This window comes from Nematolebias whitei, chromosome 11 (genome assembly GCF_014905685.2).
Source record: "Nematolebias whitei isolate Nwh7 chromosome 11, NemWhi1, whole genome shotgun sequence".
NCBI lineage: Eukaryota > Metazoa > Chordata > Actinopteri > Cyprinodontiformes > Rivulidae > Nematolebias > Nematolebias whitei.
Genome location: NC_056508.1, coordinates 774781 through 791905, shown reverse-complemented (window position 1 = coordinate 791905; position 17125 = coordinate 774781). Strand labels below are relative to the sequence as shown.

Genomic DNA, 17125 nt, shown 5'->3' with positions numbered 1-17125 from the left:
GGTGCGTTGGGTGGGGTTGGGATTCTCACTGCGTGGAGTGAGGTCAACCCACAATCTGTTGAATCAGTTGCAAATGACTTTTCATATTTTAAAAGAACTTGGCGAAGTTTGTCTCTTTCTTCATCAGATGTCAGAGCGTCGGCTTGGGCGACCACCTGATCAATCAGTGATGAGACTGATAAGGGTTCTTGCTCCTTGGGGAGCTCCAACGAATCCCTTTCTGAGTCGTCGGGCCTGTCTATGGGTAAGACGCCATAGGTTTGAGGTCCTTGGTCGACGTCATCGGTTGAGAAAAGGGCTATGGCCTGTGTTAGTTTCGTGAACCATACTGGCCCAGTCTCTTGACTTGGTACCAGGTTGTCTGGGAGTCCTCCCAGAAATGGAATGCCTAGTTCAAAATCATGAAAGTCAGAAGAAATCAACCATCCTAGCATAGTGTTTTTCGGGATCAGCACCTCATCCATGCCTGTGTTACACACAGCAATAGATGTGGTCCTGGAGTCAAGACTCACCTGGTTCGTGGCTTCCACGGACAGTCCCAAGTTGAAAAATGCAGGAGAGGGTTGAAAATATGCCTGTTTATGGCTAATAGCTTGTCCAGCTATGATGTGGATTCGCACCATTAGGTTAATCACCTGAGGTGGTACTGTGGTGGTTTGGTTGCTAGCAACTTGGCAGGCCTCTGGAATGGTCTGCCCAGCCTTAAGGCTCGCTGTGTCTAGCACAGGAGGATCCTTTGTGGCTGGTTTTAGGGACCACAGCACCTTGTTGATGGTGTCCACGTGGACACCTAACCTTACCAAAATGTCAGAGCCTATGTAGGATGCATGTGGTAAGTTTTGGATAACGAGAAACGGGTGAACCAGTTCTCGTTGGTTCCAGTTCAGTTTTAGGTTAATGACTCCTTCTGCGGTCATTACCTGTGAACTATTGGGAACTAATGGAAAGCGAAAAGCTTTCTTAATTAGTTCTAGACCAACGTGTTTGTGAACCAAGGTTTCATAGAAAGCTCGGTTAATTGCTGATTTATCTGTCCACAGAGACAGAACAGCATCGTTGGTGTGGGACCCTTGGATCTCTACACCCTTAACTACCAGTGGTAGGTAGTGTTTGGCGGACTCTGACTGCTCCAGCTCACAGAGGAGACTGTCTTCTTGGGTCAGAGTTTGGACCACTGAGTGGGTCTCTTTGGTTTCACATGATGTCAGAGGAGTACTCACCGGGCTCGTGTCCTCGGCTGAGGAGTCCTGTGCGCCTTCCGCGGTACCTGCTGTTGGGCAGTCTGTGTCACACTCCGGAGGCGTATCTATTGGCAGTGGTTTGCTCACTGTCGTCCACATTGTTTGATCACCATAATCTATAATCGCGTCGAAGCGATTTATAAAATCCTGGCCAACCAAAAATAGGAATGAGTCAACACGAGACACGTGTACCGGGTGGTACAGTGTCATTTTGCCAATCTGCATGTGAATCATTGCTATAGCTGTCAGGGTTGTTCTCACCTCTGAGAGACCCTGCATGTCTATAGCACATTCAGAGATAGGTATTACCCTGTTAACACTGGCAGCGGCCGTCCTCAGCTCCTCGAACAGTTTAGCTGACATAATTGTTATGTCTGCCCCACCGTCCAGAAGTGCTTCGTGTGTGAGGACACCTTCGAGCGTTACCGACAGGTACGCCTTTTTGGCGACCCCCCTTCTGATAAAGTTACACAGAAACCTTTTGGGTTTTTTCTGACGCTTCTTCACGCGTTCAGCCTTATCTGTGTAATCTTGGTTTGTCTGAACCGTCAGCACAGCAGAAGCTGTTTCTGAGTGTTTAGCTTGCGATGACTCGTCATCGTTTGTGTGTTTGTTTACCCCCCCTTCTTCCGATGAGGGGTTGTTTGAGTCAACAACATCAACGTCTTGGTGTGTTCCACCGACAACTGTAATGTTGTCATTCGCGCCCTCAGATGTAACAGGGATTACATTACTGCAAAGTGCTCCTGGTTGGGTTCCCATGTCAGTGTGTTTCAAAGTTTCTAACAACCTGCGTATTTTCTCTGTCTCTTCCGAGCTCAGAGGTGTAGGGCCTTGTTTCTGGAACTTTTGTGATTTTTTCGCCTCGGTTCGTTTCGTCCGAGGTGGGGGACGGTCAGGTACGTCTTTTGGGGGTTCCTTTATGTACTGCCCCTGATGATATGGTTTCCCATATCGTTGCGTCCTACGCTCACCCCTTTTTCGATAATCACGTTCGTCCTCCGAAGGAGGAGCTTTTTTGTCCCAGCGTGCACCCTCAGAACGCGGTTTGTTAGTTTGAACAGACTGTTTTCTCTCAACTTTCTTAGGAAGAGGTGGCGAGGCGCGTCGTCCTTCTAGTTCAAGAGGGAGGGGTTTAACCTTTACACTAGGAAACACTTCTATGGGCGTCTTAGCATGAGAACATGCTTCAAACACATTCACAGCACACTGCTTAATCTCACTGATGGATTTTTCTCTGAAATTTGCCATCATTTGTACTGATTGTCTAAAATCAGTGTGGAGATTTTTGCTGAAAACAAACTTAAAACCTTCATCTTCTTCCATTCCGGTTTCATTTCTGTTACCAAAATAAGCTTGGAAGATTCTTTTGTAATAAACTTATGGATGTTCAGTTTTACCCTGCGTGACCTTGTCTGCAGCTGGGAAACCAGCAGGTCCCGTGCAGGAGTCGTACTCTCTGATCAAAGCTTCACACAGAAGGTTGTAATCCCTTCTCGTTGCATCAGGTAGACGCTCGATGAAGGTGAACACCTCTCTGTCCGACGTGAGCCGTATCAGACTGATCTTATCCTCAACCGTAGCATTAGGATAAGATCTCAATCGGAATTCAAGATCTTTGAGGTACGCTTTTGTTCCAGATGACCCCATCGGTCCAGGTACAAAGCGTTGTACATATTTTGAGATTTTTTGCAAATCATCCATTGAAGGAGACAGTATCAACGGTCTCTCTTGTGTGGTTGGTGGTGCAGATTGCTGAAGGTCTGCCCCTACCACCCAAGATGGGGGTGGGGGTGACAGCATGGTGTTAGGAGGAGGAGGTGCATATCGGTGCAGGTCTATCCCCACCACCCGAGATGGGGGTGGGGGTGACGGCATGGTGTTAGGAGGAAGAGGTGCATATCGGTGCAGGTCTGTCCCTACCACCCGAGATGGGGGTGGGGGTGACGGCATGGTGTTAAGAGGAGGAGGTGCATATCGGTGCAGCTCTGTCCCAACCGCCCGAGATGGGGGTGGGGGTGACCAAACGGGACTCATAGTCGGAGGTGCAACAGCATCTGTCTGGGGTGGTTGTGGCTGACCCGGGCCCTGACCTTGTTCGTCTCTGAGTCTCAGACCAGCTCGCCCCATATCAGAAATCTTGTTTGTAGCTGTAGCTAGATTCTCTTCACAAGCTGTCAGGCGCTCCTGCGCTGTCCGACATTCTCCTTGCAAACTCCGACAATATTGGAGCAATACCTCCTTCTCCTCTTTGTAATCCTCCAGCTCCTCTAATGCGATCTGCAACTGTTGTTGTAGCACATCGTTGTCTGAACACACGGTTTGGTACACACGTTCTCTATCCCTAATCTTCTCCTCATATGATCGAGCCTTTACTGACAGCTCAGTCTTCGAGAGGTCCCTCTCAACCTGAAATTGTTTTTTCTCCAATGCAGACGCACTCATCAATCCGTCACACCTCTCCTTTTCAGATTCATATCCTCTGAATAGCATGACATTTTGTGCAACCTGATGGTCAAATTCCGCTTTGAAAAGCAGGGAAATTTTTGCCAACCGTTCACGGCTTGATTTTGTGTCCTCTGACACTTTAGCTGCTTTTGCCAACCTCTGCAGTTCTTCATCTCTTTGATTGTCATCAAGGTCTTCTAATTGCCCTAGTTGATTACCAACAATTGAATTTGTTAAAATATGTAAAGCCGTCTGGACGGCATCTCTGGATTGCAAGGGGTCAGTGTTTACCTCTTCGTTCGCCATCATCCGCTATTAAAAATTTAAATAGGAGATGTGGTTGTTTAGGTGGTAAAATAAAATCAGAAAAGTTTCTCTCTACTGATATATTTACTCTTATTTAGTGATTTAACAATTAAACGTGCATTATCTCTTAGCAAATGAGCAAACTCTATCAACTCTGTGAATATCTGAACTGTACCTTTTTTGTTAAAAAGTTTCTACCTTTTATTTTGTACCTTCTCAATGAGGAATTACCAGTGAATAAAAGATTTGTTGGTATAAATACCTTAATTGCTTTTTAAACGCAAGATAACAGTGATTATTCAGCTATGAGGAACGTTTATTAACTCAAAAATGCCTTTCAGGAATAAAAACGTTTAATTTCACTCAAAATACCTAAAAAGCGAAGTGAAAACCTGTGATCTCAAGTCTCTCCAGAAGATGGCAGCACAACCTTAATTTATTTTAACTCAGACACTGTTAGTGTTATCCAGTAGGGGTCGCTATGACTTCCTGTGGCATCCGGTCGTTAGCTGTTAGCTTTAAAACTAGCATCGGCTAGACTTGGTTAAAACCAACATTTCTGAACGGATTTTTTACTCAAACGTGGCAAAATTTTAGCAATTAGACCTCGAAGAACTTAAACAGCGTATCAGAATACAGCTTTTAAGCGCTTTTCAGCTTTAAAAAGCAGATTTTATTCCCTATGAAAACGAGTTTTCATTTCCGGGTCACGTGACTGAATCCGCCAATCACAAAGCAGCACGGGGGTGAGAGGAAATGACGTAGGCACGTCATTCACTTTCACAGCAAATCAGAGCGCTTCACAGCAGCCAATCCAACCAATCACGAAGCGTTTACCCAACTAGCATGTTAGATTTATCTGAACAAGTCCGTCAACTTTTCTGTCTTTTAAACTGTCAAAATGCACTTTTTTCTGTTAAAAAGATGTAACGATAAGCTCCCAGCTGCACGGAGTCCCGCTCCGGTCTCAAAAACGTCTTTCTAGCTATTTAAACAACTCGTTCGAACTTTTTCAGAACCGAGCCGGTACCAGAACCGAACCGGACCAGAACAGCGTCTGGAACACAGTTTAAACAGAATAAAGCGTTACCACAGCTCAAAGCCAGCTCTAATTACACATAACAGGCATACAATTTCAGCTTTAAAAGACATATGACCCACAATATCAGCTCCAAACATCCCAGCGGAACATGCAGCGTCTTTGCTCCAAGCGCGCAGCTCCTGCACGCTGCGTTCAACACAGCTGACAACTGTTATTTTTCTTCATGCCAACACGTAAAATCAATCTTTACACGAATACACAGTCCATTTATGAGCACGTGACGGGCCACCAATATGTAGATGAACAGATGCAGAGATATATTCATCAATTAAAACGGATTCCTCATTTTTCTGGACTGAATAAAACGTGCATTGAATTTAATGAAATGCAAACGTGAGACGTCATTTATCTTTGACCCATCAAAATGAATGCGGTCATTTATTTACAGAATCAAAGTTTAACATCAAACATTTACATTAATTTGGCAAAATATGAAAATAACAACATAATCAATCAGGAAAACCATACGGCCATGATTTTCCGTTGCTTCACCACAGACATTTATGAAAACTGTACAGTTATGATCAATTATCCACACGGTGGTGGATGAGCACTTTACACAGACATTTCTAAATGTCTGGAAGGATTTCTACTTTAGAGAAGAATTTAAAGATGGAAAGATGGGAGTTTAAAGGGAGTAAAAGATGGTATGTGAGGGGAAGTGTTCACCAGAACCGACACTCTCCATCAGAACCCAGCCTTCCTCGTTACGCTTCGGTAGGAAACTTGACTCATTACCTTTCTGAAGATTAATCAGCAGATATGGAGGTCCAGTTAACGCTACCTGTCCAGCATCTCCATAGGATGGCTGAACTCGTCCGAAGTAGTGACGAGATTCCGTCCGACACCAGCTCACATCAGCAATAGCAATAATCCAACTCGGAGGAGCCTTATCATGCTGGACTTCTGTTCTCCCAAACAACTTCTCAGCGTAGAACCGAACTGCTCAGAAGCTTCACCGAACTGAACTTCTCCGCGCAGAACTGAACTCAACTCAACTCAACTCCACACTGAGAGAACTAGGAAGTACCGGCATTTTTAAGAGCTCTTTTCCCGGTTCATTTGATCGTCCCGGATTGGTCCAAAACAACCAGACAGGGGTGTGTTTTGTGATGTAAGAGGGTTACTAAAAGTCAGAAGACAGCAAGAATGTTATTGAACAGATTAAACTGTTCTCACAGACAGAGAGTGTTTTGTTTTGGCGAGTTTTAGAAACAGGTGCCAAAACCCCCCTGTTGACGTCTGAGAGGATGTAAAAACAAGGCAGTTGTTCCAACACATGTCTGCTTCGACTCCTGACCTTGCAAAAACGCACACTTGCTCATTCAAAGACAGAAATCAGAAAATGCATAATTACTCTGTAACAGCTTTAACATGAATTCTAACTTTGCATAAGCATTAAAAATCATTACACTGTTCCACAGTTAATAAAATTGATTAGTTCACTGCAACATCTAAAATGGTTTGAACTAAGACACATTGATTATCAACATTTGTAAAATAGTAATGATAATAAAAAGAGAGTGTTCTTCCACTTGATTTTCAAGAAAGAGAGTCTCAGGATGGGTGAACCTGTATTTCTGGATTCAAATCAATGAAATGACAGTTCCTGTCCCACAAGGTTCTTAAGGTCAAGGGTTTTGACCTTAGGCTTAGTCTTGACATCAGGTTAAGTTCACTACACCATTAACAAGTGCAGTTCAGTACTCAAGTCTGAAGGAGACAAAGGCATGGCGCAAAGATGCTGACCACATGATGAGCCAATCCACTGATCTTCTGACAGTCAAGGTGCTTCCTCAACATTAATCGCCAAACTCTTTGCTAACCCGGTCATTAGGAGCAACTATCCATTAATTAATCAATTAACATATTTTATACTACAAAGAGTAGGGCTCCAAAGACTGACACCAAGGGATCCTCACAGGTGACTCTATGAGAGCGAGATTTGTTTTATTTTTCTTAGGAAATGTGTGTGGACAGGCACATTCATGTTGCTATGTTTGAATTAATTTTTTAAACATGAATAAATATGTAAAAATAAATAAAATCATATATGTCCCCGTTTCTTCATATCATTTTGAGAGCATTTTATTCTTTTTGGTCTCGGAACTAGAAATGGCCCCAGATTTAATGTCAGAAATTTGGTCACCTTAATCTTGACTCAAGATTATTTCAAAGTTAGTAAGTTGTAGGTGTAGTGAACTAGGCCTCCGACCAAAACCTGCCTCTGAAGACCTTCATGGGACAGGAACTGTTATTTCATTGATTTGAATCCAGAAATTCAAATTAGCTCATCCAGAGACTGTTTAATTGTATCCTGAAGTAATCAAGTGAAAGAACACTCTTCTTTTTATATTATCATTACTATTTTACAATATCTTGATAATCAAAAGTGTGTTAGTTCATATCATTTCTAATGCTGAAAGTAAACCACTCACTTAAATCAATTGTGAAACAGTATTAATGATTTTTAAACCTCAGTAGACTTAGAAATCAAGTTAAATGTCTATTTACAAAGTAATTATGCATTTTGATCTTCTGTCTGAATGAGGAGTAGTGATGTCGGTCAAAAGTCAGAGACAGTCAGAGAATGAGTTATTAGAATGAACTGTATTGTTTTTAATCCTAGCAGACAGTAAATAACTGCCACTGGCATCTGCATTCCTCTCACTTCTTCAAAACATTTCTCTGTCTGTACTAAACGTTCTTAAACACTCCTGAACCCTCTCTTGACTTTTAATAACCCTCTGACATCACTAGAACCACCCCCTGTTGGTTGTTTCAACCAATCAGGAAGTACCAAGTGACCGGAAGTGGGGACTCTTTAAAAAGTCAACACTTCCTGGAACTAGTCTGTCTTCTCAAGCCTTCTGAAGTCTTCTCGACTCTTCAGTCTTTGACCGGAGTCTTCTTGGGTCTTCCATGGAGTCTTCTGGAAGTATTCCACTTCTGAGTGGGATCTCTGATGGAATCACAGCGCCTTGCTGTGAACTCACCCAGGCGTAACGCCTACAACCTCGAAGGGAGCTAGTTTTGTTTACCGGAGTAAACCACACGACTTCTGACAATGACCAGCCGCTTTAACCGGAGACGCTGGAAAGGTAGCGTTGAAATGGACCCGGTACCGGAGCTGATTCATCTTCTGCGAATGTAACGAGTCGTCGCGCGCTAAGTGTACCGGAGGTTTGAGCTAGTGTTGAAAGAAGCGTGCTAATTCTGGTCAACAAATACCTACGTCTTTCCTTCATCCATCTTCCTCTAAATAACTCCTCTTGTAAATCTTTCCACTAGTAAATCAATCTAGATGCCTTCAGAAATGTCCTGTTGTCTTATTAGTAAAGCGTGCCAAGTTTTGTTAATCAGAACCAGATCAGCGAATCAAGTGTACAATGTTTTGATGTTAAATTTTGATTCTGTTAAATAAATGACCGTATTTATTCTGATGGGTCAAAGAAAAATAACGTCTCCTGTCACTGATTAAACAATCCTCACAGTTATCTCGGTCACATGGCATTAATTTAACTCGAAAAAGAAAGAACTCGTTGTAAATAATTAATTAGTAGTGAAGGTACAGCAAAGCTGTCCGTTGACATACTACATAGGTGTACATCCAATGACTGAATAAAATATGATCAGTCGGTCGAAGCAGATGTCCGCTTGTCCTGAGCCTGGTTCTACTAAAGGTTTCTTACTCGTGAGGGAGTTTTTCCTTGTCGCCTTCATGATCGTTCAAGATGAGAGTTCTGTGATAGAGTTAAATTCAAATCAGTCTGCTCCTCAGATAAATAATGTTTAATTATTATTTTTATATATGAATGTTTCTGTTCAGTGCCCTCAGACGACTTCTGTTGTGACTTGGAGCTTTATAAATAAAATAATTTAATTGGTTCTTGAGTTATTTTGGGACCGACCGACCAACAGACAGACAGACAGAGGCAAAACATAGTTCACTGTCACTTCATCGTTCACTTTTGTCAGCAGAAGATAAAAGAAACAACTAATGTAAACCAACAGGTGTACCTCTGAACGTCTTTTGTTGGAGCTGTGACAGCGATCTGTGGCCCCAAAACAAAAGCAGCTGGTGCACCCTTTTGGGTTGGTTGGATCCAAGTGAAACGTACCGATTCTGCACTGATCACATCGAGAACCCTGGACGTTATCCTGCAGGTGGAGAGGACACACAGTGAGGTGAGGCATACAAACAGGTGGAGGTGTTCACATCGGTGTGTGTGTGTATGTATATAGGTGTGTGTGTGCGTGCGTGCATGTGTGTGTACTTCATTAACCTTGCAGAGACACCGTCCTGTGTAAGAATCACACACTCCCTCCTCTGTTCCCGCCTCATTACAGTCACATGGCCTACAGTTAGGGTAACCGTAGAAACCAGGGGCACAGTGGTCACATTGGCGACCAACAACGTTGTTCTTACATCTGGGAAAAATAGTTATCTGTTAATGATTCAGCAAAAAGCCTGATCAAATAATGTGTAAGAATAAAATCACAGCAGGCCGATCAATAATAATATTTTACCCTGTCCATCAGACTGTAAACTCCCTGAATGGTCATGATTTAAATTACAGAGGGGAAAGAGAGAGTCTGATCCTTCCAAGTAAAATGTTATTTTATTTTGTATAGGCTTCGCCCTTTAAGTCTGTCGCTAGTGGGTTTATCCCCGCGCGCAGCGCAGCAGGGAAAACTTTAGTCCACGCCCGCCTTCTGTGTGGGCCCCACCCCCGGTCAGTGTAAATCCCTGAGACCGGGGTTCAGCTCTCCTTTATTTTCAGTCAACAAGCAGCCTAAAAAAACCTTAAAGAGCAGAAGATGATGACCACCGGAGTGATTCGCCTTTGCTCAGTCTGTAGGCCGGGATACATCCTCAGCTCCGACCCGCATGCCATGCCATCTGCGAGGGCTGCCTCGGAGCAGAACACGCAGATCAAGCTCTGGCACCACAAGCTTCCTGCCCCTCCTACAAGCTTCTCCTGCTCAAAGACAAACAATGCCAGGTGGCCATCTTTTTTTCAGGCGAGGAATCTTCCCAGCTTCTAAAGAGCTACCCGCTGGACAAGGTCCTCAATTTTCCCGACGCAAGGCAAGATTCGGACATTTCTGCCTCCGACAAGGAGACAGTCAGCAGCTTTGTGCTCCCCTCCCAGACAACAGGGCTGGAGATGGAGCTGCCGCCGACAGGTGGTTTCTCGGGCATCCCAATGTCAGCAACTACCTCACTCCCGACGATTGGCGTGCTCATCTATGCTCTGCCTGACATTATTCAGAAGGTGGCGAACACCAAGGACCTGACTGTGCCAGAGCCGTCAGCTCCCATAACTCCAGATGACTTGACAGGAAAGTTTACCGCCCACACTCCAGCCACAGAGACCCAGTCTGGCTTCGGTGTCAGCATATCTGTTGGGAGCAGCCATCGACCCGCTGAAGCTGAAAGCACCGGTCTCCACCTACACGCCCATCACGAAGGTAGAGGGGCCCACTGATAAAGGTTTTCCACCTGTTCCTCCTCTGGAACCCAGCCAGATGGCTGTTTTCAGGGTTAGAGAGGCTCGGCATGTCAGGCGACGTCTCGTCCTGTCCCTCCATCCTCCGGTGACCAACTCACTGCCAAACTCACTGACAGAATACATCTGTGTGCGTCTCAGGCAGCTGTAGCGACCAACAACATGGCTATGCTAGCGTTTAGCATTTCCAAAGGTACTAAAGAGCTGAACCTCCCGCCAGAAGAGCAGGACGCGCTTTGCAACACTGTAGACACCATTTTAAATGTATGCACAGCTCAGGCCATCTGTGCTGCCCACGTCATGACATGGACGACGGTGCTGCAGCGCCAAATGTGGCTTCGCCTCTCTTCATCCATTCCAGAGGAGATAAAAAGAAAAATGCTGGAGGGACCCATCAGTCTGGACAGATTGTTCAGCTCCCACTTCCAGTTGGTGCTGGATCAGCTGCAATAATTCTCAGATGCCCTGGAGCAGGTCCGAAGGCATGTGGTTCAACCTCTTTTGGATCCCCCCACCCTCCCTGAGCACCTGGCCGATGGCAGGAGCACCGACATCAGCGACAGCTTCAAAGACTCTCCATGGCCGCAGCTGCATCTTCCTGGGCCCAAGTCCACGAGAGGACATTTGCTGGTACAGAGATGACCAGATTGCGTGCCTAATGAGAGAGCCACAATACCTAAACAAAAGGTCTGTCCAGTTGGAAAATAATGTGTGGAATTTTTTGGAAAAACATTTCCGTCACTGGGTTTGATAACTCTCTGAAATTAGAAATTAAAATTATTTGCGATTTTTATTTTGGGGGTGCACGACATTGGATGGTGAGGTTTAATGTGAACATATTTCTCCTATTGAGATGTTTTTGAGAACTGCCTTATTTTAATTAAATGTTATGCTGTTCTTTGGTATGATGTCCACCCTGTTACATCCTGTCCCCACTGTTTCTCCTTTGTCTGTTACCTGTGTTTTTTTTTTATCAAAACAACATGGATTTTGCTTTGTTTTGTGAATACTGACAGTGAATAAATTGAATAAATCAATCAAAAAAATTGGAGCAAAGCTTAATTGAAATGATGTTTTGTTCTTAAAGGGATGGGTTGAAATTAAATTGTTACTTCATAAGCGCAAGCTTCTTCTCAAGATAATGTTAGTTTATGAATACTGTATTTAAAAATGCATTTAAAAGGCAAAGTTAGGGATGGGTCAGCTTTTGGAAAGTGTAAACCGTAAATAATTAAACTTTCAAAACACTAACTAATTCCAGATGAGCATGTCCTGTAACAGGGTGGACATTTTATCCTTGTCTTGTGCAAAGAAATTGATACAAACTAGAACAGCATGATATCCTGAGCTTAACCAACACCATTTCCTTATAGTCTACCAAGCCCTTCATCAGATTAAATAATAAAATCAAGAAAGAAAAAAAAAAAAAAAACTTTTTTTTTTTAAGTTACCATGGTCAAATGACACTGAATAGTAGGAATGACCCATATATAAGCAGATATCTGTGTGATTGTGGTTCCAGACAGACTCAGTGAGGCATAGACTCATCCTGCTTTGCCTTTAACCCACTAGTGACAGCCTTAAAGGGCAAAGCCTATACGAAATACAGGTCCTTCTCAAAAAATTTGCATATTGTGATAAAGGTCATTATTTTCCATAATGCAATGATAAAAATGAAACTTTCATATATTTCAGATTCATTGCACACCAACTGAAATATTTCAGGTCTTTAATTGTTTTAATACTGATGATTATGGCATACAGCTCATGAAAACCCAAAATGCCTGTCCCAAAAAATGAGCATATCATGAAAAGGTTCTCTAAACAAGCTATTAACCTAACCATCTGAATCAACGACGTAACTCTAAACACCTGCAAAAGATTCCTGAGGCTTTTAAAAACTCCCAGCCTTGTTCATTACTCAAAACCGCAATCATGGGTAAGACTGCCGACCTGACTGCTGTCCAGAAGGCCATCATTGACACCCTCAAGCAAGAGGGTAAGACACAGAATGAAATTGCTGAACGAATAGGCTGTTCCCAGAGTGCTGCATCAAGGCACCTCAGTGGGAAGTCTGTGGGAAGGGAAAAGTGTGGCAGAAAATGCTGCACAACGAGAAGAGGTGACCGGACCCTGAGGAGGATTGTGGAGAAGGGCCGATTTCAGACCTTGGGGGACCTGCGGAAGCAGTGGACTGAGTCTGGAGTAGAAACATCCAGAGCCACCGTGCACAGGCGTGTGCAGGAAATGGGCTACAGGTGCCGCATTCCCCAGGTCAAGACACTTTTGTACCAGAAACAGCGGCAGAAGCGCCTGACCTGGGCTACAGAGAAGCAGCACTGGACTGTTGCTCAGTGGTCCAAAGTACTTTTTTCAGATGAAAGCAAATTTTGCATGTCTTTCGGAAATCAAGGTGCCAGAGTCTGGAGGAAGACTGGAGAGAAGGAAATGTCAAAATGCCAGAAGTCCAGTGTGAAGCACCCACAGTCAGTGATGGTCTGGGGTGCCATGTCATCTGCTGGTGTTGGTCCACTGTGTTTTATCAAGGGCAGGGTCAATGCAGCTAGCTATCAGGAGATTTTGGAGCACTTCATGCTTCCATCTGCTGAAAATCTTTATAGAGATGAATATTTCATTTTTCAGCACAACCTGGCACCTGCTCACAGTGCCAAAACCACTGGTAAATGGTTTACTGACCATGGTATTACTGTGCTCAATTGGCCTGCCAACTCTCCTGACCTGAACCCCATAGAGAACCTGTGGGATATTGTGAAGAGAAAGTTGAGAGACGCAAGACCCAACACTCTGGATGAGCTTAAGGCCGCTATCGAAGCATCCTGGGCCTCCATAACACCTCAGCAGTGCCACAGGCTGATTGCCTCCATGCCACGCCGCATTGAAGCTGTCATTCATGCAAAAGGATTCCCGACCAAGTATTGAGTGCATAACTGAACATGATTATTTGAAGGTTGGCGTTTTTTGTATTAAAAACGCTTGTCTTTCATTGGTGGGATGAAATATGCTAATTTTTTGGGACAGGCATTTTGGGTTTTCATGAGCTGTATGCCATAATCATCAGTATTAAAACAATTAAAGACCTGAAATATTTCAGTTGGTGTGCAATGAATCTGAAATATATGAAGGTTTCATTTTTATCATTACATTATGGAAAATAATGACCTTTATCACAATATGATAATTTTTTGAAAAGGACCTGTAGGACATTAGTTACATACTGTAACCCCAGATTCTATGAGTATAGACATAGCCCTTTAAGATCTGGGCCTCACTGGCTCCTGAATGGCTGAAGAAAAGAACACTATTTTGGGAGCCAAACCCCAGTTTCATGGGCAATTTATACTGACCAGGGTTGGGGCCCACACAGCAGGTGAGCAAGGACAAAAGTTTTCACTGCTGCACTGTGCGCGCGGGAACAATTCCACTAGCGACAGCCTTAATGGGCTACGTCTATAATCATAGAATTTGGGGTTACAGTACATAACCAACAATCAACTCCAAAAACGTAAAAACAACAGGCTGGAAGTGGCCGGGTGTGTGTGTGTGTGTGTGTTTGTGGGGGGGTGGTGGTGGTGGTAGGGGGGGGGGGGGGGGGGGGGGTGGAATGTCTAAATTCTATATTATTAGTTATGTGATAAGTTAAACTAGATTTTTCATATTTAAACATGTATGAACCTGATATAATGGTTTCAGACCCCCCTAAAGTGGACCGCACTAACTCAGAAAATTGTTATTCCATGAACGTCCCTCCACTGTCACATTAGTGCTAGCAGTTTGGTTTCAACTAAACTTCCTTTAACTTGTGTTTCATTGGTCAATTACTGTCCAGTTAATGACTGTCCTCTGTGGTCAGAAACACAACATATTCATCCTTCCATCCATCCAGCCATCTGTCCATTCATTCAGTCATGCATCCATCTATAAACTTAACTTTTACGTATACATTTAGCTAAACCAAAATTCATAATGAAACTAACCCATTTGAAATTGGAAAAAAATAAACGTGAATAAGAGTGGTTTTCTCATGGTAACTACAGCTGACAATTTGTTTTATGGTTGCTTCCTTTGTGTTGAAGTACCTGCACTGTCCATTGAACGTGTCACAGCTGACATCAGAGGAGATCACTCCAGTCCAGGAGCAGTTGCAGACCTCACAGCCCACTACTGGGTGGCAGCCGAATGTCTGAGGCTCACACTGAGTGCACTCAGGGAGCAGCGTCCTCGGAGGACAGATACAATCCCCAGTAATGGGCTCACATAACCTTGAACCACAGTTACACACTACACACAGGATCACAGAAAGGAAGAAAGAAAACACTGGTTACAAGAATCATAAAAGCAACTGTTGCTTAGAGTGTCAGAAAAAAATGTTAGTATGTAGACAATCAAATATGACACAAAGCTTTTATATACAACAACTTAATCTAGTTGTACAAAACCCAACATCCATCCATGAATAGGCTTTACCCGCTTTCTCGTCTCTGGGTCATGGAGAGCTGGTGTCTATCTCCAACAGTCTTGAGGCAGGGGACAACCATGACAGGTGTCCAGTCCACCACAGTCAGATAGAGATAATCATTCATACTCTCTCTCTCTCTCAACTAGGGACAATTTAGAGTTTCCAATCAGTGTAACATGCATGGTTTTGGTCTGTGGGAGGAAACTGGAGTAACCGGATGAAATGCACCCAGAAAGACCTCTGGCAGGAGGTGATCCTGTGACTTTCTTGCTGAAAGGTGACAGCTTCAACCACTTCTCCACTGTGCTGCCTGCCTATAAAACTCACAGTTCCATGAAAAAGTTTTCACCTCCTGAACTATCCCACATTTTGTCTTGTTCAACCACAAATCAGAGGATTTCACTGAGATTTTGACGGACTAAAACAAAGCAGAGCTTAACTGTGAGAAGAAATAAGAGGTTTTTTTTTACAAATAAAAATCAGAAAAGTGTGGCATGCATTAGTATTCACCCCCTTTACTTTGATCCCTGAACTAAATTCAAAAGCAACCGATTGCCTTCAAAAGTAAACAGAGTCCACCTGTGTGAGATTTAATCTTTGTATAAAACCAGCTGTTGTGTGAGCCTCAGAGGTTAGTTCCAGACCATTTTTGATCCAACAGCATCACGAAGCCCAAGGAACACAGCAGACAGGTCAAGGACATGGTTGTTGAGAAGTTTAAAGCAGAGTAAGGTTATAAAACAATCTACAAGCTTCACAGAGCTGCTGTTCAGTTCTTTATCTGAAAATGGAAAGAGAACGGTCCATCTGTAAATCTACCATGAGATGATCGATTTTACAGATTTTAGTTGATTTTATCTTTGATTTTAGTTGCACTCTGTAGCACTTTGAGATTTTTGTTAATGAAAAGTGCGTTACAAATTAAATTAATTATTATTATGATTGTCCACCTGGACTGACAGACCGAGAAAGGAAGCATTAATCTGAGAAGCAGCACATGGTAACTCTGGAGGTGCTGTAGAAATCCTAAACTCAGATGGGACAATCTGTCCACAGGACAACTACAGGGAAGGTCGCGTGTTGGCATGATCACGACTGACTGATTTTAATCTGGAGGCAGGGGTGGGGGTGTACAAGAGAGATGGCTCGTAGCCCTTCAGTGACTCTGTGGTGAACAAACCTAGAGATTCCATTCTCCCAAATATCAGTGCAGTCAATGTTACCATACCATTTTATTTATAGAGCACTTAAAACAGTGACAAGGCCAACCAAAGTGCTGTACAGACAGAACAACAGGTAACACACAAAGTAAAATACAAAATGAGGTAAATCAGAATATAGACATAAAAACGATGCAGATAATGACGACAAACCAGTGTGGAGCATACAGGATCAAAACACAGATCATCTGGTGTTGAAAGCTACTGAATAGTAGTGAGTTTTTAAACAGGACTTGAAAACCGAGAGGGAGGGGGCCTGTCTGACAAGCAGAGGTAACTCGTTCCAAAGTCTTGGTCCTGCTACAGAGAAGGCCCTGTCACCTCTGCGCTTAAGACGAGTTCCTGGAACTGTGAGGAGCAACTGGTCCGCTGACCTCAGGGAATATGGTGGGACATACGGTTGTAGCAGATCAGAGAGATAAGGTGGGGGGCGAAACTGTTCAGCGATTTGTAGACATACATGAGTATTTTGAACTGGATTCGAAAGTGAACCGGTAACCAGTGCAGGGAGGCCAAAACTGGTGTAATGTGCTCTCTTTTGCCTGTACTGGTTAAAAATCGGGCTGCTGCATTCTGGACCAGTTGTAGTCGTGCTATGGAGGTCTGACTGATACCAAACAGGAGCGAATTGCAGTAATCAAGCCTAGATGTAATTATGCATGTATTACTGTCTCCAGGTTATTTTGGGACAATATGGGCTTCAGTTTAGACAGCCACCTCAGTTGGAAGAAACATGATTTAACAATCATGTTTACATGATTGTTAAATTTCAGGGAAGGGTCCATTATCACGCCCAGATTAGTGAGCGAAGAGGTCGA

The 17125-nt window shown here is 43.6% G+C and overlaps 1 protein-coding gene across 1 annotated transcript in view; it reads right to left on the bottom strand.

Moving 5' to 3' along the window:
• Positions 1-15211, bottom strand: part of LOC119416582 (laminin subunit alpha-5) — a gene marked incomplete in the record, with an annotated part of 26452 nt that extends 11241 nt beyond the window's left edge. Inside the window, 4 exon segments of the mRNA XM_037683772.1 lie at positions 9118-9258; positions 9384-9528; positions 14708-14890; positions 15096-15211. Of these exon segments, the coding sequence (XP_037539700.1) occupies positions 9118-9258; positions 9384-9528; positions 14708-14890; positions 15096-15211 (585 nt within the window).
• Positions 15212-17125: the final 1914 nt, after the last annotated feature.